At 43.9% G+C, this 21,281-nt stretch overlaps 1 protein-coding gene, 1 long non-coding RNA gene and 16 other non-coding genes across 20 annotated transcripts; 16 read left to right on the forward strand and 2 right to left on the reverse strand.

The window, feature by feature from the left end:
* Positions 1-2,958: 2,958 nt before the first annotated feature.
* On the reverse strand, positions 2,959-4,776 carry LOC149985275 (uncharacterized). The gene is made up of 3 exons (XR_016488992.1): positions 4,535-4,776; positions 3,903-4,403; positions 2,959-3,524 (listed from the first exon to the last, which is right to left on the reverse strand). It is a non-coding gene; the product is annotated as an uncharacterized LOC149985275 (long non-coding RNA).
* Positions 4,777-5,000: 224 nt separating this feature from the next.
* Positions 5,001-8,827, reverse strand: LOC149985276 (zona pellucida glycoprotein D-like). Of its 3 annotated transcripts, none has more exons than XM_090211342.1 (9): positions 8,756-8,827; positions 8,595-8,637; positions 8,393-8,500; positions 8,105-8,313; positions 7,732-7,889; positions 6,560-6,802; positions 6,169-6,343; positions 5,508-5,613; positions 5,001-5,181 (listed from the first exon to the last, which is right to left on the reverse strand). In XM_090211342.1, exons 1-9 carry the CDS (start codon positions 8,777-8,779, stop codon positions 5,063-5,065), a joined length of 1,185 nt encoding a protein of 394 aa, XP_090067468.1. In that variant the 5' UTR covers positions 8,780-8,827; the 3' UTR covers positions 5,001-5,062. The 3 variants fall into 3 exon arrangements, with proteins under 3 accessions (XP_090067468.1, XP_090067464.1, XP_090067470.1); XM_090211338.1 differs by having other exon boundaries at positions 8,595-8,661; positions 8,756-8,824; XM_090211344.1 differs by lacking the exons at positions 7,732-7,889; positions 8,105-8,313; positions 8,393-8,500; positions 8,595-8,637; positions 8,756-8,827 and adding an exon at positions 7,047-7,113.
* A 924-nt stretch (positions 8,828-9,751) lies between these two features.
* trnag-gcc (transfer RNA glycine (anticodon GCC)) lies at positions 9,752-9,822 on the forward strand. Its single transcript has one exon. It is a non-coding gene; the product is annotated as a tRNA-Gly (tRNA).
* A 681-nt stretch (positions 9,823-10,503) lies between these two features.
* On the forward strand, positions 10,504-10,574 carry trnag-gcc (transfer RNA glycine (anticodon GCC)). The gene has a single exon. It is a non-coding gene; the product is annotated as a tRNA-Gly (tRNA).
* A 668-nt stretch (positions 10,575-11,242) lies between these two features.
* Positions 11,243-11,313, forward strand: trnag-gcc (transfer RNA glycine (anticodon GCC)). Its single transcript has one exon. It is a non-coding gene; the product is annotated as a tRNA-Gly (tRNA).
* Positions 11,314-11,994: 681 nt separating this feature from the next.
* Positions 11,995-12,065, forward strand: trnag-gcc (transfer RNA glycine (anticodon GCC)). Its single transcript has one exon. It is a non-coding gene; the product is annotated as a tRNA-Gly (tRNA).
* Positions 12,066-12,733: 668 nt separating this feature from the next.
* Positions 12,734-12,804, forward strand: trnag-gcc (transfer RNA glycine (anticodon GCC)). The gene has a single exon. It is a non-coding gene; the product is annotated as a tRNA-Gly (tRNA).
* Positions 12,805-13,472: 668 nt separating this feature from the next.
* Positions 13,473-13,543, forward strand: trnag-gcc (transfer RNA glycine (anticodon GCC)). Its single transcript has one exon. It is a non-coding gene; the product is annotated as a tRNA-Gly (tRNA).
* A 668-nt stretch (positions 13,544-14,211) lies between these two features.
* On the forward strand, positions 14,212-14,282 carry trnag-gcc (transfer RNA glycine (anticodon GCC)). Its single transcript has one exon. It is a non-coding gene; the product is annotated as a tRNA-Gly (tRNA).
* Positions 14,283-14,963: 681 nt separating this feature from the next.
* trnag-gcc (transfer RNA glycine (anticodon GCC)) lies at positions 14,964-15,034 on the forward strand. Its single transcript has one exon. It is a non-coding gene; the product is annotated as a tRNA-Gly (tRNA).
* Positions 15,035-15,715: 681 nt separating this feature from the next.
* trnag-gcc (transfer RNA glycine (anticodon GCC)) lies at positions 15,716-15,786 on the forward strand. Its single transcript has one exon. It is a non-coding gene; the product is annotated as a tRNA-Gly (tRNA).
* Positions 15,787-16,454: 668 nt separating this feature from the next.
* Positions 16,455-16,525, forward strand: trnag-gcc (transfer RNA glycine (anticodon GCC)). Its single transcript has one exon. It is a non-coding gene; the product is annotated as a tRNA-Gly (tRNA).
* A 681-nt stretch (positions 16,526-17,206) lies between these two features.
* Positions 17,207-17,277, forward strand: trnag-gcc (transfer RNA glycine (anticodon GCC)). Its single transcript has one exon. It is a non-coding gene; the product is annotated as a tRNA-Gly (tRNA).
* Positions 17,278-17,945: 668 nt separating this feature from the next.
* Positions 17,946-18,016, forward strand: trnag-gcc (transfer RNA glycine (anticodon GCC)). The gene has a single exon. It is a non-coding gene; the product is annotated as a tRNA-Gly (tRNA).
* A 681-nt stretch (positions 18,017-18,697) lies between these two features.
* Positions 18,698-18,768, forward strand: trnag-gcc (transfer RNA glycine (anticodon GCC)). The gene has a single exon. It is a non-coding gene; the product is annotated as a tRNA-Gly (tRNA).
* A 681-nt stretch (positions 18,769-19,449) lies between these two features.
* Positions 19,450-19,520, forward strand: trnag-gcc (transfer RNA glycine (anticodon GCC)). The gene has a single exon. It is a non-coding gene; the product is annotated as a tRNA-Gly (tRNA).
* A 638-nt stretch (positions 19,521-20,158) lies between these two features.
* trnag-gcc (transfer RNA glycine (anticodon GCC)) lies at positions 20,159-20,229 on the forward strand. The gene has a single exon. It is a non-coding gene; the product is annotated as a tRNA-Gly (tRNA).
* Positions 20,230-20,867: 638 nt separating this feature from the next.
* On the forward strand, positions 20,868-20,938 carry trnag-gcc (transfer RNA glycine (anticodon GCC)). The gene has a single exon. It is a non-coding gene; the product is annotated as a tRNA-Gly (tRNA).
* The last annotated feature ends 343 nt before the right edge of the window (positions 20,939-21,281 follow it).

Raw genomic sequence — 21,281 nt, forward strand, 5'->3', positions numbered from 1 at the left:
ATTGAAGAACCCCTCCTATTCAGAAGAACAAACGTTGCAGGGAGAGACATGGCTTAATAGAGAGGTTGATAATTTAGGGAATTTTAATTTCACAATGTTTGTCAAAAAATTTTATGGTCTTCCAATGGAGATGGCCTAGGCCTACTAGTCTGCATAGGCTATAGCTCTGCTAGGGTACTATAGCTCTGCTAGGGTACTCTGCTCTACTCTAGGGCTGCCCCCAGGTGGTGAGGGTAGGTAGGAACACTTATGTGAGAATGCTATTCATTGACTACAGCTCAGCGTTCAACACCATAGTACCCTCAAAGCTCATCACTAAGCTAAGGACCCTGGGACTAAACACCTCCCTCTGCAACTGGATCCTGGACTTCCTGACGGGCCGCCCCCAGGTGGTGAGGGTAGGAATGAAAACACATCTGCCATGCTGATCCTCAACACAGCTCCACAGGGGTGTGTGCTCAGTCCCCTCCTGTACTCCCTGTTCACCCATGACTGCATGGCCAGGCACGACTCCAATACCATCATTAAGTTTGCACCGACAACGACGAGACAGCATATAGGGAGGAGGTCAGAGACCTGGCTGGGTGGTGCCAGAATAACAACCTAACCCTCAACGTAACCAAGACTAAGGAGATGATTGTGGACTACAGGAAAAGGAGGACCGAGCACTCCTCCATTCTCATCGACAGGGCTGTAGTGGAGCATGTTGAGAGCTTCAAGTTCTTTGGTGTCCACATCAACAACAAACTAGAATGGTCCAAACACACCAAGACAGTTGTGAAGAGGGCACGACAAAGCCTATTCCCCCTCAGGAAACTAAAAGGATTTGGCATGGGTCCTGAGATCCTCAAAAGGTTCTACAGCTGCAACATCGAGAGCATCCTGACTGGTTGAATCACTGCCTGGTATGGCAATTGCTCGGCCTCTGACCGCAAGGCACTACAGAGGGTAGTGCGTACGGCCCATTACATCACTGGGGCTAAGCTGCCTGCCATCCAGGACCTCTACACCAGGCGGTGTCAGAGGAAGGCTATAAAAATGGTCAAAGACCCCAGCCACCCAAGTCATAGACTGTTCTCTCTATACCGCATGGCAAGCGGTACCGGAGTGCCAAGTCTAGGACAAAAAGGCTTCTCAACAGTTTTTACCCCAAGCCATTAGACTCCTGAACAGGTAATCAAATAGCTACCCGGACTATTTGCATTGTGTGCCCCCACCAACCCCTCTTGTTACGCTGCTGTTACTCTGTTTATCATATATGCATAGTCACTTTAACTATACATTCATGTACATACTACCTCAATTGGGCCGACCAACCAGTGCTCCCGCACATTGGCTAACCGGGCTATCTGCATTGTGTAATGGATATTGCTCTTATACGTCATTTCATAATGTAGTTAGCCTGTCCGAACTGTATTTGCCAGCTGTTGTCTGGAGCGCACGTGCCAAGACCCCATTTGCTATATAACAGATTTTGACAAAACCATCGATGGAAAGCCATTTAACTTGTATTTTTCAAATGTAAAATGGGAATTTAACCACAAAAGTAATTGTTATGTGCACTACACCATCGCTCACAGACTTCTATCCTCAATAAATCTGATTGATAGAAATTTATTTCTGGTGGGAAATACAATTTTTTTTAAAGCACATTTTAGAATATTTGCATGAAAACATGTTGCAAATTAGATGGAAACCTCGCTAGTGATTACGTGTATTGCACACAAGTGGCATTGAATTTCAAATGTAAACGTGGGGGCAAACTATTTTTGAGTTGTCTACTCTAGATAACGTAGTGAAACGTTTCGATGCGTGTGTGCGCGTTGCCTATGTGAGACGTCATTCCACAGATTTTACAGCGCTCCCATTTATTTGCACGTGCTGTTCAAAACAGATCTCCACATCGGCGCTTGACTAGCCGCCCTTCAAGGAAGTCATGTGAGCCGGGTAGTATGGCTACATGAGCAAGCCTGTTAGAACTCTAACTTGGGCAAAATAAATGCTGGCATGCCTCCTAACCCCTCCCTGGCTCTGCACCCAAAACAACTAAATTAGCAACATCTGGGAAATGTAACCCAGACCCAGCTCTGTTCTATCAGGCTTTAACCCTTCCTAAATATGTGCACGATGTATATGATAATAACCCCCGCATTTAATCTCGCCCGAGGGAGTCTATCAAATGTTTCCCCTTTGTGGATAAAGTCTGGGCTGTTGTGGTCGAGGGGGTAGACTAGAGGAAAGACACAGTGGGAGACGGTGGTCTTGTGTTTACAGAACACACAACTGTTAGACATTCATGCACCACCACTCTGTTTTATAAGGACATTCACGGAAATCTGTAGCTAAACACGATGGATCTGGGGTAGTCTGGGTCATCCTTCATCTTCTGGTTATCAAACCTCCAGTCCCTGGAGCGCTTGTAGAAGTATGTGTAAGCTGGGTAGGGAAGACAAATATTGTTGATGCAAATGTTGAAAAGCACAGAGGGAATTTACTGTGGAAATGCTATTTGTTCATTTTTTCAAGTTTGAGTCATTAGTCTGTTAACCTTCTTTGGGTATGCATCTTCTGCTCCAACTCTTGACAAGTTCATCACAGTTCACAGGATACTGTCATTGCAGACCTGTGCTAGTCCTGTTCACCATTAGTAATAGTTACAGTACTGTGAAGGAGAAGCCTTCACTTGGACTAGAGACTATTTTTAATTCTCCTTCACAAGTACCTATCCCTTTTGATGAAAATGGAATAGTTGTTTATCCACTATAGGAAACAGCTTTGAAAAGCATTAGCTGGGGTGGGACTTTGGTGGGAGAGGAGGAATTATGAGATACCTGCGTTAGACAACCTTTGCCAGGCATTCCATGTGTCCAAACCCTTTCCCCACTCAGCTCAGTGTCTATAGCCTCCCTCCATTTTTTACAGCCATTATCCCCTATAACAACTCACTCACCGCCATCATCGCTGAGGAAGGCTCCTTTATTTATTTATTTCACCTTTATTTAACTAGGTAGGCTAGTTGAGAAGTTCCCATTTGCAACTGCGACCTGGCCAAGATAAAGCGTAGCAATTCGACACATACAACAACACAGTTACACATGGAATAAACAATACAGTAGATCAAAAGAAAACAAAAAGTCTATATACAGTGAATGCAAATGAGGTAAGTTAAGGAAATAAATAGGCCATGGTGGCGAAGTAATTACAACATAGCAATTAAACACTGGAATGGTAGATCGGCAGAAGATGAATGTGCAGGTAGAGATACTGGGGTGCAAATTAGCAAAATAAATAAATACCAGTATGGGGATGAGGTAGGTAGATAGATGGGCTGTTTACAGATGGGCTATGTACAGGTGCAGTGATCTGTAAGCTGCTCTGACAGCTGGTGCTTAAAACTAGTGAGGGAGATGTGAGTCTCCAGCTTCAGAGATTTTTGCAATTCGTTCCAGTCATGGGCAGCAGAGAACTGGAAGGAAAGACGACCAAAGCAATTGGCCTCCTTCTGGATATCTTGCACAACATGCCTGCAGGATAAGCAGTACAGTAGATGAGGAACACATTGTGGTTTACAAGCATGTAAATAGGGTTTAACCATAGAGGTCAAACTTTTACACGTCACACAATTACTCCTAATAATATGCCTGCCATGCATGAAGTGGGAATGTTGCCCAATATCCATTATTGGAAAGGTCCATGAATCAGCGCATGAGAAGTCATTAGATCACATAAAATGCAAGATCAGTTTAGATTACCTGACCAGGATAATAGAGATCATGGTCATGCAACGTTTCAGTTAAAGGAAACTAAGTTCATAAGGCGACGGCCACAATTCTACATATTTACGCACCATAAAAACGTCCATATTTTGACATTAAAGGACACACGTATACAACATACTGTACCTCTGCGTTGAAATGGCCTTCGTCCTCATTGGTAACAAGCCTGTTGCACAAGAGCAAGACGATTGAGGCCATTTGTTTCCACAGCCCCGGAGAAGTGCTTCTCCAGAGATATGCCATTTTTATGCAGCCTCGTTCGCCCGTGCAATGGACTGTCATTCAGATGTGATTGAAAATTGCCGTCAAGTGATGAGTGATCTGCTATGTGACTGCATAGTCAAACTCTTTGGTTAAGTTCAAAATCCAGTTTGTGTTCCAAGTTCTCTCCGCAGCCCAACCACTGGGCATTGGGTCGTGGCGCGCTGAAATCGGATCGTTTGCGAAACAGCTCGGATTAGAACTGGTAGAAATTATCCCCAAATATGTGATCATGGGTTATTTAAAGCCTGAGTCAGTTGTCCATTTATGCCCAGTTCCTAATGGCCCACACGAGCTAAAGGTAAGAACAGCATTTCTTCTGACACGTTAGTGTGTTACCTACTTCCCCTTCAGTCAATAGCTTCCCTGCACGATGAGGGAAGAGTAGAGAGAAAAAAGGTGTCAAGCGTCATGTTTTGTTCTTGGTAAGATGTAGCCGTACTATACTCAGAACGTAATTGTGGAGGATACCCTCAAACAAAATACAATTGTCTTACAAGTTACTTCCAAGTATCCAGAAGGTCTGTTAGATTTTAGTTAAACCGCCGCATGCCATCCTGGATTACATTGATAGTCCAATAAACTCACTGCCGTCTGAGAATACAGAGCAGTGACTCTGCTAGAGAAAATCGGGAGGAAAGTTAATGTAGCCTAGATACTGTGGGAAGTCTATTAGACAAAGCAATTTCTCTTGAAAATAAACTCCCCTCCCCCTGGGGATGAATTATAGACTGACCCCTCACTTGGCTCCTATTGCCATCTGCTGATAGCTAAGAATCACTACACCATTTGATCAAATCGAGTGACACTATAATAGGAGTTGGTTTTTGATGAGACCAGTTATGATTTAAACCAGTAACTCATGTTTGAACTTGTTTGTAACCCACAGCCACATTGAACTACAGGGCTGAATGCTCAGAGCTCTGTGGTAAGTCATGTTTATAAAATGTCAAAGGCACAACATTTTTGCAGAGAGGAACTCATTTAATTGTCATAGAAATTATTATTTTTATTCAAGTTGGATGTCAGCGGTTTGCTAGCTGTGACAGTCGTCGGTTTCCTGCCTTAGCGATGGTGATTAGGGCGAGGAGGAAGAGGCCCAGGACCCAGATGCCAGCCACAGGAATCAGCAGCAGCAGCAGATCTGGAACAAAGTCAAGACTGTTGAAAACACCTCACACCACCCTGCCTCAACTGCAACATGAGGCCAGAGGGGTATACTACAATGTAGGATCAATGATTTAGCCAGCTAAGGTGCCTAAAAAATCTTACATAACCATTTTGAAAAGTGAAAGAATGACTCAACCAAAAACATATACCCATGTTGAGCTTTTGTAGTATAGCCCTCTGGTCTACGTCACAATCATTTAAAAAAAATGCAGGCAAGTAGAGTGAGCAAGGGCAAGGACATTTGAGCCGGTAAGAAAATATATTTTAATCTTACGTAGATAACGAAACACAAATCCTTACTAGATTGGGGTCGGTCTGGTATGTCAATCCTGATTGGTCCATATGACAGTAGACCTTGAGTTGGGTCTCCACGCACTGCTGCCCTCTTGGTTATAGATTTGCACTCCTGTAGCAGTAAAGCATTAATAAAAGACAATCTTGAATGCCATGCCAACTTCTGAAAAGGCATTTTCTTCATGAATAGAAATAATATTTGAGCATTTTTAACCCCTTTTGTCATCCCAATTTCATTGTATCCAAGTGGTAGTTACAGTCTAGTCCCATTGCTGCGACTCCCGTACGGACTGGGGAGAGGCGAAGGGCGAGAGCTGTGCGTCCTCCGAAACACAACCCCGCCGAGCCGCACTGCTTCTTGACAATGCTTACTTAACCCGGAAGTCAGTCGCACCAACGCGTCGAAGGAAACACCGTACACCTGGCGACCGTGTCAGTGTGCATTGTGCCCGGCCTGCCACAGGAGTCGCTAGAGCACGATGGGACAAGGACAACCCGGCCAGCCAAACCCTCCCCTAACCCGGACAACACTGGGCCAATTGTGCGCCGCCTCATGGGTCTCCCGTTCGCGGCGACAAAACCTGGAATCGAACCAGGATCTGTAGTGACACAGCTAGCACCGCTATGCAGTGCCTTAGCCCGCTGCACCAAAGGCCAGTGAACTTACAGGAATGCAGGGTTCGTCATCGTCCAGGGAGCACAAGCGCACTGTGCAGTGCAGGTACAGGTCATGAGGCTCCACAACAAAGCGGAACATGTCAAAGCTGTACCGGATGGTTGAGGCCTCTCCATTGGCGCCCATTGTCGTATTGAGAAAGGTGACAGTGTCGTCATTCACACACCTGTGAGGGGGGGGGGGGGGGGGAGTGTCTTGGGTTGAATAAATCCAAGACCTTCATCAAATTTAACACTGATCTGCCACAATTAGTCAGACATGCCAAATTGAGCTCAGCTCAACTGAATTGCTCACAGCATGCTAAATGATTTGTTCATGCCATGTTTCAAGAGCAGAAGTAGGCGTACATGTTCCCAGGGATAAATGTTGATTGTCCACTCACCCATTGCGCAGCAGGGTGTGAACAGCGCTGTCTGTCTGGTTGGGTTTGGGGGACTGTGTGGCCCAGCATTCATTCACCCTCAAGTGGAAGACGTCCTCCAGCTCCACGACCTTGATCTCCACATACACCCTGTCCCGGAGGTGGATCAGCGGTGAGCTTTGGAACGCCTCTGTGTAGGTGTGATCTGTGAAGAGGGCCATCTCCACCTTGGCATCCAACTCACCCATCCGCATCACAGTCTCACTGAACCAAAACAGCACAGGATTACTGTGAGAGAAATGCTTGTCATATCCACATTACCTGAACCGAAAGAACTCCTGCTTATAAATCAGTGGTTAGTCCGACATTACTCGCTGTCCCAGATGGCGGATAGCGGTTGCTACCTAGGTAGTATTAATAGCCGTTGCTACCTAGGAAGTATTTAGTATTAATAAAAGGTAAAAATAAAACAAATTAAGGGTAAGCAAAATATTCTACCAACACTCACTAAGTGAATATTCCTCAATGCCCCACTTGAAAGCCACAACTGTCTTCTAAAAGTTCACGGCTAGGTGCAGGTGGTTTGTTGGAATTTAGAAAATGCCCAGTTAAAGTCAATTATCCTCAAGGAAGTAATGCAACAACGGTGTATGCCACTATCTTCCCCATTTCAAATCTTCTCCCATTGAGACAGACAAGTGTCATTCAACACAAAGCTTTATTTCTGAGTCACACTCATGACATGCAGCACTTGTGTGGACACCCACCTGTCTCAATCAATGAGAATAATTGAAATCAAGATTGCGTCACATGGCAAAAGTGAAATAAACAGCATTTTCTAAATTCCAACCAACCACCTACAACTAGCCATGGAGGGTTACAAGACAGTGGTGGCTTTCACGAAGGGAATTGAGAAATAATAACCAAGATTAGTGTAACATTTACCCTTAACACCATCAACAGCTGGAACATCAGTAATGTCAGACTAGCAAGAATAACTCCTGGACCTATTGTACAGGCTCAAACTAGAGCCCAGAATTGTTCCTGGAGAGGAAACCCGAGTATCAAATAAGGCAATGTGACAAATTGCATCTCAAGTGAGTCTACTTGTTAGGTCGTTCCAGTAATAGACCAAGACAAACTTTAAGTACATTAAGTTGTGATCAAGTCCATTTTTAGAGAGTGGGCCTTACCTAGAGAAGGGGATGATGGGGTACGGCAAACTGACAATGCGGATGTATGGGTAGATACACGTGTACTCAATTTTTATCATTGGGTCTCTTATTATATTTCCATAGACTTGAGGGGCCGACATGAGAGTTAAGGCGTATGCAATGTGAGTGATGTTTTTCTGTTGTAAAAAGAGAGAGCACAATGCCAGTAAAAACAAACTTCCAGCTTCATAAATAAGTCACCACTTGGACTTGCTGCGATAACAAGGGTAAAAACTCCTGCCCTCAAATCGGCGCATGACAACTATAGATCAGTGTTGAGCCTTGAGATTAGGCCTTTTCTGAGACAGGATTATCAAAGGATAATATGAAGTGTGGGATGAATCATACTTACCTCCAGTGGTTTACCGCCACAGGAAACGTACTGATCCTTTGATATCCGCACAATGTAGTATGGGACATCAGACATAACCTCCCTTTGGGCACGACAAGACTCATTCTTCAAGTGCAGAGATTCCATAGGTACTTTGTAGTACTGGAAAAAGTCCTCATTCACCATGATAGTAATGTAGTCTTTGCCACACATGACATTGATGGTAGCAACTAAAATAAATTAAAACAGTTTTAGAACAAATTCCAATAGAACTATTGTAGTTATTCTGGTCTACCAAAATGTTTAAACCTTTGTCACACAGGTCTCCATAGTAGCCAACAGCACATTTGCAGTTGCTTTTGTCGAGGGATAGCAAACACTTGGTTGTGTCAGTGCAGTGTGTGACAGTGCATATTCCTGAGAGAAAACAATGACATCAATGGAGGCCACTTATGAAATGATCAAGTAAATACTCGCAAGCTATAGAAAATCAGACAAATGTGTTTCTCACCAAGGACACAGTCACAGCAGAAAATGACGAGGACCAAAAATACCTGGTAAATTCCACAGCAATTAACCTACATGACATTTAACAGGTTTAATTCATTTTCTACATTGTCGTTTCTAAACGTGTCCTTTTCTTTCAATACAAGCATAACAGTATCTACACACCTTCAAGTTGAATTTGAGCGCCATTGGTTATTTGCAATCTGTTTCCAAAATATATATTTATTTTTGTACTGATTTGAATTACTGGAAGGTCAAAGTAACATAGCCCTGTCTGAGGAATACAAAAAAAGAACGTAGCCTTATATACTCAACAGATCGAAAGGCCTGGAGCTGTAATTACCATAGACCTAGGTGATTACCTGAATGTAAAACACCTGTTTATTTGTATCTGAGCAATAAGCCTACCCCCAGTCACACACCTTCATTTTCCTCAGAGCGCCCCAACTTCCATCGAGTAACCTCATTGGCCAAGCACAGAAATGAAGTCACCCCATCTTTCCCAGCCTATCAGCAACCTAATTGCACCAGTCAATTGCAGAATTGTAGTGTTTGAGAAATTCCTTGTTCCCTGACAATGGTGTTAAAAGCATTGTATTTGGGACAAAACACTCACTAAACCCTAAAGCTCAACTAAATCTGTGGAAATTACACTATACACGTCAGCAACTACAGCGACTGAAATGACTGCAACACTCAACAAAGAGCTGCAGTTAGTTTCTGAGTGGGTAGCAAGGAGTAAGTTAGCCCTAAATATTTATAAAACTAAAAGCATTGTATTTGGGACAAAACACTCACTAAACCCTAAAGCTCAACTAAATCTGTGGAAATTGAGCAAGTTGAGATGACTAAACTGCTTGGAGTAACCCTAGATTGTAAACTGTCATGGTCAAAACGTATTGACGCAGTAGTAGCTAAGACAGGGAGAAGTCTGTCTATAATAAAGCGATGCTCTACCTTCTTAACAACACTATCAACAAGGCAGTTTCTACAGTTTTGTTGCACCTTGACTACTGTTTGACGGTACTGTTTGACCGGAAAATCGGGCACAACTGAGTTTGAGAAATTCCTTGTTCCCTGACAATGGTGTTATTCTGTTTTTAGTCACTCCACCTACTCGCATTGTTTGAGCCCGGGAACCCCATTGAAGACACTATCTAAGCATTGGTGGTTCAGTGGTAGAATTCTCGCCTGCCACGCGGGAGGCCCGGGTTCGATTCCCGGCCAATGCATGTTCCGTTTTAGGGCGGCAGGTGGTGTTTTCAGAACTCGCCAGTGACTGTTACTTGTGAAAGAGTCTTAGGGCTAGAGCGGAAGCCAAATTCCTTTTGGACCTTGTGTACATTTTTACTAACGACATGCCACTGACTTTGAGTAAAGCCATGTGTATGCAGATGACTCTACACTATACACGTCAGCAACTACAGCGACTGAAATGACTGCAACACTCAACAAAGAGCTGCAGTTAGTTTCTGAGTGGGTAGCAAGGAGTAAGTTAGCCCTAAATATTTATAAAACTAAAAGCATTGTATTTGGGACAAAACACTCACTAAACCCTAAAGCTCAACTAAATCTGTGGAAATTGAGCAAGTTGAGATGACTAAACTGCTTGGAGTAACCCTAGATTGTAAACTGTCATGGTCAAAACGTATTGACGCAGTAGTAGCTAAGACAGGGAGAAGTCTGTCTATAATAAAGCGATGCTCTACCTTCTTAACAACACTATCAACAAGGCAGTTTCTACAGTTTTGTTGCACCTTGACTACTGTTTGACGGTACTGTTTGACCGGAAAATCGGGCACAACTGAGTTTGAGAAATTCCTTGTTCCCTGACAATGGTGTTATTCTGTTTTTAGTCACTCCGCCTACTCGCATTGTTTGAGCCCGGGAACCCCATTGAAGACACTATCTAAGCATTGGTGGTTCAGTGGTAGAATTCTCGCCTGCCACGCGGGAGGCCCGGGTTCGATTCCCGGCCAATGCATGTTCCGTTTTAGGGCGGCAGGTGGTGTTTTCAGAACTCGCCAGTGACTGTTACTTGTGAAAGAGTCTTAGGGCTAGAGCGGAAGCTAAATTCCTTTTGGACCTTGTGTACATTTTTACTAACGACATGCCACTGACTTTGAGTAAAGCCATGTGTATGCAGATGACTCTACACTATACACGTCAGCAACTACAGCGACTGAAATGACTGCAACACTCAACAAAGAGCTGCAGTTAGTTTCTGAGTGGGTAGCAAGGAGTAAGTTAGCCCTAAATATTTATAAAACTAAAAGCATTGTATTTGGGACAAAACACTCACTAAACCCTAAAGCTCAACTAAATCTGTGGAAATTGAGCAAGTTGAGATGACTAAACTGCTTGGAGTAACCCTAGATTGTAAACTGTCATGGTCAAAACGTATTGACGCAGTAGTAGCTAAGACAGGGAGAAGTCTGTCTATAATAAAGCGATGCTCTACCTTCTTAACAACACTATCAACAAGGCAGTTTCTACAGTTTTGTTGCACCTTGACTACTGTTTGACCGGAAAATCGGGCACAACGGAGTTTGAGAAATTCCTTGTTCCCTGACAATGGTGTTATTCTGTTTTTAGTCACTCCGCCTACTCGTATTGTTTGAGCCCGGGAACCCCATTGAAGACGCTATCTAAGCATTGGTGGTTCAGTGGTAGAATTCTCGCCTGCCACGCGGGAGGCCCGGGTTCGATTCCCGGCCAATGCATGTTCCGTTTTAGGGCGGCAGGTGGTGTTTTCAGAACTCGCCAGTGACTGTTACTTGTGAAAGAGTCTTAGGGCTAGAGCGGAAGCCAAATTCCTTTTGGACCTTGTGTACATTTTTACTAACGACATGCCACTGACTTTGAGTAAAGCCATGTGTATGCAGATGACTCTACACTATACACGTCAGCAACTACAGCGACTGAAATGACTGCAACACTCAACAAAGAGCTGCAGTTAGTTTCTGAGTGGGTAGCAAGGAGTAAGTTAGCCCTAAATATTTATAAAACTAAAAGCATTGTATTTGGGACAAAACACTCACTAAACCCTAAAGCTCAACTAAATCTGTGGAAATTGAGCAAGTTGAGATGACTAAACTGCTTGGAGTAACCCTAGATTGTAAACTGTCATGGTCAAAACGTATTGACGCAGTAGTAGCTAAGACAGGGAGAAGTCTGTCTATAATAAAGCGATGCTCTACCTTCTTAACAACACTATCAACAAGGCAGTTTCTACAGTTTTGTTGCACCTTGACTACTGTTTGACGGTACTGTTTGACCGGAAAATCGGGCACAACTGAGTTTGAGAAATTCCTTGTTCCCTGACAATGGTGTTATTCTGTTTTTAGTCACTCCGCCTACTCGCATTGTTTGAGCCCGGGAACCTCATTGAAGACACTATCTAAGCATTGGTGGTTCAGTGGTAGAATTCTCGCCTGCCACGCGGGAGGCCCGGGTTCGATTCCCGGCCAATGCATGTTCCGTTTTAGGGCGGCAGGTGGTGTTTTCAGAACTCGCCAGTGACTGTTACTTGTGAAAGAGTCTTAGGGCTAGAGCGGAAGCCAAATTCCTTTTGGACCTTGTGTACATTTTTACTAACGACATGCCACTGACTTTGAGTAAAGCCATGTGTATGCAGATGACTCTACACTATACACGTCAGCAACTACAGCGACTGAAATGACTGCAACACTCAACAAAGAGCTGCAGTTAGTTTCTGAGTGGGTAGCAAGGAGTAAGTTAGCCCTAAATATTTATAAAACTAAAAGCATTGTATTTGGGACAAAACACTCACTAAACCCTAAAGCTCAACTAAATCTGTGGAAATTGAGCAAGTTGAGATGACTAAACTGCTTGGAGTAACCCTAGATTGTAAACTGTCATGGTCAAAACGTATTGACGCAGTAGTAGCTAAGACAGGGAGAAGTCTGTCTATAATAAAGCGATGCTCTACCTTCTTAACAACACTATCAACAAGGCAGTTTCTACAGTTTTGTTGCACCTTGACTACTGTTTGACCGGAAAATCGGGCACAACGGAGTTTGAGAAATTCCTTGTTCCCTGACAATGGTGTTATTCTGTTTTTAGTCACTCCGCCTACTCGTATTGTTTGAGCCCGGGAACCCCATTGAAGACGCTATCTAAGCATTGGTGGTTCAGTGGTAGAATTCTCGCCTGCCACGCGGGAGGCCCGGGTTCGATTCCCGGCCAATGCATGTTCCGTTTTAGGGCGGCAGGTGGTGTTTTCAGAACTCGCCAGTGACTGTTACTTGTGAAAGAGTCTTAGGGCTAGAGCGGAAGCCAAATTCCTTTTGGACCTTGTGTACATTTTTACTAACGACATGCCACTGACTTTGAGTAAAGCCATGTGTATGCAGATGACTCTACACTATACACGTCAGCAACTACAGCGACTGAAATGACTGCAACACTCAACAAAGAGCTGCAGTTAGTTTCTGAGTGGGTAGCAAGGAGTAAGTTAGCCCTAAATATTTATAAAACTAAAAGCATTGTATTTGGGACAAAACACTCACTAAACCCTAAAGCTCAACTAAATCTGTGGAAATTGAGCAAGTTGAGATGACTAAACTGCTTGGAGTAACCCTAGATTGTAAACTGTCATGGTCAAAACGTATTGACGCAGTAGTAGCTAAGACAGGGAGAAGTCTGTCTATAATAAAGCGATGCTCTACCTTCTTAACAACACTATCAACAAGGCAGTTTCTACAGTTTTGTTGCACCTTGACTACTGTTTGACCGGAAAATCGGGCACAACGGAGTTTGAGAAATTCCTTGTTCCCTGACAATGGTGTTATTCTGTTTTTAGTCACTCCGCCTACTCGTATTGTTTGAGCCCGGGAACCCCATTGAAGACGCTATCTAAGCATTGGTGGTTCAGTGGTAGAATTCTCGCCTGCCACGCGGGAGGCCCGGGTTCGATTCCCGGCCAATGCATGTTCCGTTTTAGGGCGGCAGGTGGTGTTTTCAGAACTCGCCAGTGACTGTTACTTGTGAAAGAGTCTTAGGGCTAGAGCGGAAGCCAAATTCCTTTTGGACCTTGTGTACATTTTTACTAACGACATGCCACTGACTTTGAGTAAAGCCATGTGTATGCAGATGACTCTACACTATACACGTCAGCAACTACAGCGACTGAAATGACTGCAACACTCAACAAAGAGCTGCAGTTAGTTTCTGAGTGGGTAGCAAGGAGTAAGTTAGCCCTAAATATTTATAAAACTAAAAGCATTGTATTTGGGACAAAACACTCACTAAACCCTAAAGCTCAACTAAATCTGTGGAAATTGAGCAAGTTGAGATGACTAAACTGCTTGGAGTAACCCTAGATTGTAAACTGTCATGGTCAAAACGTATTGACGCAGTAGTAGCTAAGACAGGGAGAAGTCTGTCTATAATAAAGCGATGCTCTACCTTCTTAACAACACTATCAACAAGGCAGTTTCTACAGTTTTGTTGCACCTTGACTACTGTTTGACCGGAAAATCGGGCACAACGGAGTTTGAGAAATTCCTTGTTCCCTGACAATGGTGTTATTCTGTTTTTAGTCACTCCGCCTACTCGTATTGTTTGAGCCCGGGAACCCCATTGAAGACGCTATCTAAGCATTGGTGGTTCAGTGGTAGAATTCTCGCCTGCCACGCGGGAGGCCCGGGTTCGATTCCCGGCCAATGCATGTTCCGTTTTAGGGCGGCAGGTGGTGTTTTCAGAACTCGCCAGTGACTGTTACTTGTGAAAGAGTCTTAGGGCTAGAGCGGAAGCCAAATTCCTTTTGGACCTTGTGTACATTTTTACTAACGACATGCCACTGACTTTGAGTAAAGCCATGTGTATGCAGATGACTCTACACTATACACGTCAGCAACTACAGCGACTGAAATGACTGCAACACTCAACAAAGAGCTGCAGTTAGTTTCTGAGTGGGTAGCAAGGAGTAAGTTAGCCCTAAATATTTATAAAACTAAAAGCATTGTATTTGGGACAAAACACTCACTAAACCCTAAAGCTCAACTAAATCTGTGGAAATTGAGCAAGTTGAGATGACTAAACTGCTTGGAGTAACCCTAGATTGTAAACTGTCATGGTCAAAACGTATTGACGCAGTAGTAGCTAAGACAGGGAGAAGTCTGTCTATAATAAAGCGATGCTCTACCTTCTTAACAACACTATCAACAAGGCAGTTTCTACAGTTTTGTTGCACCTTGACTACTGTTTGACGGTACTGTTTGACCGGAAAATCGGGCACAACTGAGTTTGAGAAATTCCTTGTTCCCTGACAATGGTGTTATTCTGTTTTTAGTCACTCCGCCTACTCGCATTGTTTGAGCCCGGGAACCTCATTGAAGACACTATCTAAGCATTGGTGGTTCAGTGGTAGAATTCTCGCCTGCCACGCGGGAGGCCCGGGTTCGATTCCCGGCCAATGCATGTTCCGTTTTAGGGCGGCAGGTGGTGTTTTCAGAACTCGCCAGTGACTGTTACTTGTGAAAGAGTCTTAGGGCTAGAGCGGAAGCCAAATTCCTTTTGGACCTTGTGTACATTTTTACTAACGACATGCCACTGACTTTGAGTAAAGCCATGTGTATGCAGATGACTCTACACTATACACGTCAGCAACTACAGCGACTGAAATGACTGCAACACTCAACAAAGAGCTGCAGTTAGTTTCTGAGTGGGTAGCAAGGAGTAAGTTAGCCCTAAATATTTATAAAACTAAAAGCATTGTATTTGGGACAAAACACTCACTAAACCCTAAAGCTCAACTAAATCTGTGGAAATTGAGCAAGTTGAGATGACTAAACTGCTTGGAGTAACCCTAGATTGTAAACTGTCATGGTCAAAACGTATTGACGCAGTAGTAGCTAAGACAGGGAGAAGTCTGTCTATAATAAAGCGATGCTCTACCTTCTTAACAACACTATCAACAAGGCAGTTTCTACAGTTTTGTTGCACCTTGACTACTGTTTGACGGTACTGTTTGACCGGAAAATCGGGCACAACTGAGTTTGAGAAATTCCTTGTTCCCTGACAATGGTGTTATTCTGTTTTTAGTCACTCCGCCTACTCGTATTGTTTGAGCCCGGGAACCCCATTGAAGACGCTATCTAAGCATTGGTGGTTCAGTGGTAGAATTCTCGCCTGCCATGCGGGAGGCCCGGGTTCGATTCCCGGCCAATGCATGTTCCGTTTTAGGGCGGCAGGTGGTGTTTTCAGAACTCGCCAGTGACTGTTACTTGTGAAAGAGTCTTAGGGCTAGAGCGGAAGCCAAATTCCTTTTGGACCTTGTGTACATTTTTACTAACGACATGCCACTGACTTTGAGTAAAGCCATGTGTATGCAGATGACTCTACACTATACACGTCAGCAACTACAGCGACTGAAATGACTGCAACACTCAACAAAGAGCTGCAGTTAGTTTCTGAGTGGGTAGCAAGGAGTAAGTTAGCCCTAAATATTTATAAAACTAAAAGCATTGTATTTGGGACAAAACACTCACTAAACCCTAAAGCTCAACTAAATCTGTGGAAATTGAGCAAGTTGAGATGACTAAACTGCTTGGAGTAACCCTAGATTGTAAACTGTCATGGTCAAAACGTATTGACGCAGTAGTAGCTAAGACAGGGAGAAGTCTGTCTATAATAAAGCGATGCTCTACCTTCTTAACAACACTATCAACAAGGCAGTTTCTACAGTTTTGTTGCACCTTGACTACTGTTTGACCGGAAAATCGGGCACAACGGAGTTTGAGAAATTCCTTGTTCCCTGACAATGGTGTTATTCTGTTTTTAGTCACTCCGCCTACTCGTATTGTTTGAGCCCGGGAACCCCATTGAAGACGCTATCTAAGCATTGGTGGTTCAGTGGTAGAATTCTCGCCTGCCACGCGGGAGGCCCGGGTTCGATTCCCGGCCAATGCATGTTCCGTTTTAGGGCGGCAGGTGGTGTTTTCAGAACTCGCCAGTGACTGTTACTTGTGAAAGAGTCTTAGGGCTAGAGCGGAAGCCAAATTCCTTTTGGACCTTGTGTACATTTTTACTAACGACATGCCACTGACTTTGAGTAAAGCCATGTGTATGCAGATGACTCTACACTATACACGTCAGCAACTACAGCGACTGAAATGACTGCAACACTCAACAAAGAGCTGCAGTTAGTTTCTGAGTGGGTAGCAAGGAGTAAGTTAGCCCTAAATATTTATAAAACTAAAAGCATTGTATTTGGGACAAAACACTCACTAAACCCTAAAGCTCAACTAAATCTGTGGAAATTGAGCAAGTTGAGATGACTAAACTGCTTGGAGTAACCCTAGATTGTAAACTGTCATGGTCAAAACGTATTGACGCAGTAGTAGCTAAGACAGGGAGAAGTCTGTCTATAATAAAGCGATGCTCTACCTTCTTAACAACACTATCAACAAGGCAGTTTCTACAGTTTTGTTGCACCTTGACTACTGTTTGACGGTACTGTTTGACCGGAAAATCGGGCACAACTGAGTTTGAGAAATTCCTTGTTCCCTGACAATGGTGTTATTCTGTTTTTAGTCACTCCGCCTACTCGCATTGTTTGAGCCCGGGAACCTCATTGAAGACACTATCTAAGCATTGGTGGTTCAGTGGTAGAATTCTCGCCTGCCACGCGGGAGGCCCGGGTTCGATTCCCGGCCAATGCATGTTCCGTTTTAGGGCGGCAGGTGGTGTTTTCAGAACTCGCCAGTGACTGTTACTTGTGAAAGAGTCTTAGGGCTAGAGCGGAAGCCAAATTCCTTTTGGACCTTGTGTACATTTTTACTAACGACATGCCACTGACTTTGAGTAAAGCCATGTGTATGCAGATGACTCTACACTATACACGTCAGCAACTACAGCGACTGAAATGACTGCAACACTCAACAAAGAGCTGCAGTTAGTTTCTGAGTGGGTAGCAAGGAGTAAGTTAGCCCTAAATATTTATAAAACTAAAAGCATTGTATTTGGGACAAAACACTCACTAAACCCTAAAGCTCAACTAAATCTGTGGAAATTGAGCAAGTTGAGATGACTAAACTGCTTGGAGTAACCCTAGATTGTAAACTGTCATGGTCAAAACGTATTGACGCAGTAGTAGCTAAGACAGGGAGAAGTCTGTCTATAATAAAGCGATGCTCTACCTTCTTAACAACACTATCAACAAGGCAGTTTCTACAGTTTTGTTGCACCTTGACTACTGTTTGACCGGAAAATCGGGCACAACGGAGTTTGAGAAATTCCTTGTTCCCTGACAATGGTGTTATTCTGTTTTTAGTCACTCCGCCTACTCGTATTGTTTGAGCCCGGGAACCCCATTGAAGACGCTATCTAAGCATTGGTGGTTCAGTGGTAGAATTCTCGCCTGCCACGCGGGAGGCCCGGGTTCGATTCCCGGCCAATGCATGTTCCGTTTTAGGGCGGCAGTTGGTGTTTTCAGAACTCGCCAGTGACTGTTACTTGTGAAAGAGTCTTAGGGCTAGAGCGGAAGCCAAATTCCTTTTGGACCTTGTGTACATTTTTACTAACGACATGCCACTGACTTTGAGTAAAGCCATGTGTATGCAGATGACTCTACACTATACACGTCAGCAACTACAGCGACTGAAATGACTGCAACACTCAACAAAGAGCTGCAGTTAGTTTCTGAGTGGGTAGCAAGGAGTAAGTTAGCCCTAAATATTTATAAAACTAAAAGCATTGTATTTGGGACAAAACACTCACTAAACCCTAAAGCTCAACTAAATCTGTGGAAATTGAGCAAGTTGAGATGACTAAACTGCTTGGAGTAACCCTAGATTGTAAACTGTCATGGTCAAAACGTATTGACGCAGTAGTAGCTAAGACAGGGAGAAGTCTGTCTATAATAAAGCGATGCTCTACCTTCTTAACAACACTATCAACAAGGCAGTTTCTACAGTTTTGTTGCACCTTGACTACTGTTTGACGGTACTGTTTGACCGGAAAATCGGGCACAACTGAGTTTGAGAAATTCCTTGTTCCCTGACAATGGTGTTATTCTGTTTTTAGTCACTCCGCCTACTCGCATTGTTTGAGCCCGGGAACCTCATTGAAGACACTATCTAAGCATTGGTGGTTCAGTGGTAGAATTCTCGCCTGCCACGCGGGAGGCCCGGGTTCGATTCCCGGCCAATGCATGTTCCGTTTTAGGGCGGCAGGTGGTGTTTTCAGAACTCGCCAGTGACTGTTACTTGTGAAAGAGTCTTAGGGCTAGAGCGGAAGCCAAATTCCTTTTGGACCTTGTGTACATTTTTACTAACGACATGCCACTGACTTTGAGTAAAGCCATGTGTATGCAGATGACTCTACACTATACACGTCAGCAACTACAGCGACTGAAATGACTGCAACACTCAACAAAGAGCTGCAGTTAGTTTCTGAGTGGGTAGCAAGGAGTAAGTTAGCCCTAAATATTTATAAAACTAAAAGCATTGTATTTGGGACAAAACACTCACTAAACCCTAAAGCTCAACTAAATCTGTGGAAATTGAGCAAGTTGAGATGACTAAACTGCTTGGAGTAACCCTAGATTGTAAACTGTCATGGTCAAAACGTATTGACGCAGTAGTAGCTAAGACAGGGAGAAGTCTGTCTATAATAAAGCGATGCTCTACCTTCTTAACAACACTATCAACAAGGCAGTTTCTACAGTTTTGTTGCACCTTGACTACTGTTTGACGGTACTGTTTGACCGGAAAATCGGGCACAACTGAGTTTGAGAAATTCCTTGTTCCCTGACAATGGTGTTATTCTGTTTTTAGTCACTCCGCCTACTCGTATTGTTTGAGCCCGGGAACCCCATTGAAGACGCTATCTAAGCATTGGTGGTTCAGTGGTAGAATTCTCGCCTGCCACGCGGGAGGCCCGGGTTCGATTCCCGGCCAATGCATGTTCCGTTTTAGGGCGGCAGGTGGTGTTTTCAGAACTCGCCAGTGACTGTTACTTGTGAAAGAGTCTTAGGGCTAGAGCGGAAGCCAAATTCCTTTTGGACCTTGTGTACATTTTTACTAACGACATGCCACTGACTTTGAGTAAAGCCATGTGTATGCAGATGACTCTACACTATACACGTCAGCAACTACAGCGACTGAAATGACTGCAACACTCAACAAAGAGCTGCAGTTAGTTTCTGAGTGGGTAGCAAGGAGTAAGTTAGCCCTAAATATTTATAAAACTAAAAGCATTGTATTTGGGACAAAACACTCACTAAACCCTAAAGCTCAACTAAATCTGTGGAAATTGAGCAAGTTGAGATGACTAAACTGCTTGGAGTAACCCTAGATTGTAAACTGTCATGGTCAAAACGTATTGACGCAGTAGTAGCTAAGACAGGGAGAAGTCAACAAGGCAGTTTCTACAGTTTTGTTGCACCTTGACTACTGTTTGACGGTACTGTTTGACCGGAAAATCGGGCACAACTGAGTTTGAGAAATTCCTTGTTCCCTGACAATGGTGTTATTCTGTTTTTAGTCACTCCGCCTACTCGCATTGTTTGAGCCCGGGAACCCCATTGAAGACACTATCTAAGCATTGGTGGTTCAGTGGTAGAATTCTCGCCTGCCACGCGGGAGGCCCGGGTTCGATTCCCGGCCAATGCATGTTCCGTTTTAGGGCGGCAGGTGGTGTTTTCAGAACTCGCCAGTGACTGTTACTTGTGAAAGAGTCTTAGGGCTAGAGCGGAAGCTAAATTCCTTTTGGACCTTGTGTACATTTTTACTAACGACATGCCACTGACTTTGAGTAAAGCCATGTGTATGCAGATGACTCTACACTATACACGTCAGCTACTACAGCGACTGAAATGACTGCAACACTCAACAAAGAGCTGCAGTTAGTTTCTGAGTGGGTAGCAAGGAGTAAGTTAGCCCTAAATATTTATAAAACTAAAAGCATTGTATTTGGGACAAAACACTCACTAAACCCTAAAGCTCAACTAAATCTGTGGAAATTGAGCAAGTTGAGATGACTAAACTGCTTGGAGTAACCCTAGATTGTAAACTGTCATGGTCAAAACGTATTGACGCAGTAGTAGCTAAGACAGGGAGAAGTCAACAAGGCAGTTTCTACAGTTTTGTTGCACCTTGACTACTGTTTGACGGTACTGTTTGACCGGAAAATCGGGCACAACTGAGTTTGAGAAATTCCTTGTTCCCTGACAATGGTGTTATTCTGTTTTTAGTCACTCCGCCTACTCGCATTGTTTGAGCCCGGGAACCCCATTGAAGACACTATCTAAGCATTGGTGGTTCAGTGGTAGAATTCTCGCCTGCCACGCGGGAGGCCCGGGTTCGATTCCCGGCCAATGCATGTTCCGTTTTAGGGCGGCAGGTGGTGTTTTCAGAACTCGCCAGTGACTGTTACTTGTGAAAGAGTCTTAGGGCTAGAGCGGAAGCCAAATTCCTTTTGGACCTTGTGTACATTTTTACTAACGACATGCCACTGACTTTGAGTAAAGCCATGTGTATGCAGATGACTCTACACTATACACGTCAGCTACTACAGCGACTGAAATGACTGCAACACTCAACAAAGAGCTGCAGTTAGTTTCTGAGTGGGTAGCAAGGAGTAAGTTAGCCCTAAATATTTATAAAACTAAAAGCATTGTATTTGGGACAAAACACTCACTAAACCCTAAAGCTCAACTAAATCT

Source organism: Oncorhynchus mykiss, chromosome 2, assembly GCF_057628025.1.
Source record: "Oncorhynchus mykiss isolate SJ-2025 chromosome 2, ASM5762802v1, whole genome shotgun sequence".
Taxonomy (NCBI): Eukaryota; Metazoa; Chordata; class Actinopteri; order Salmoniformes; family Salmonidae; genus Oncorhynchus; species Oncorhynchus mykiss.

Coding starts and splice junctions, on each gene's coding strand:
- LOC149985276 (XM_090211338.1), bottom strand. CDS start 8,779: ATGGCGCTCAAATTCAACTTGAAG. Junction 8,662..8,755: donor CGCTCAAATTCAACTTGAAG/GTGTGTAGATAC, acceptor AATGTCATGTAG/GTTAATTGCTGTGGAATTTA. Junction 8,501..8,594: donor CTGCTGTGACTGTGTCCTTG/GTGAGAAACACA, acceptor GTTTTCTCTCAG/GAATATGCACTGTCACACAC.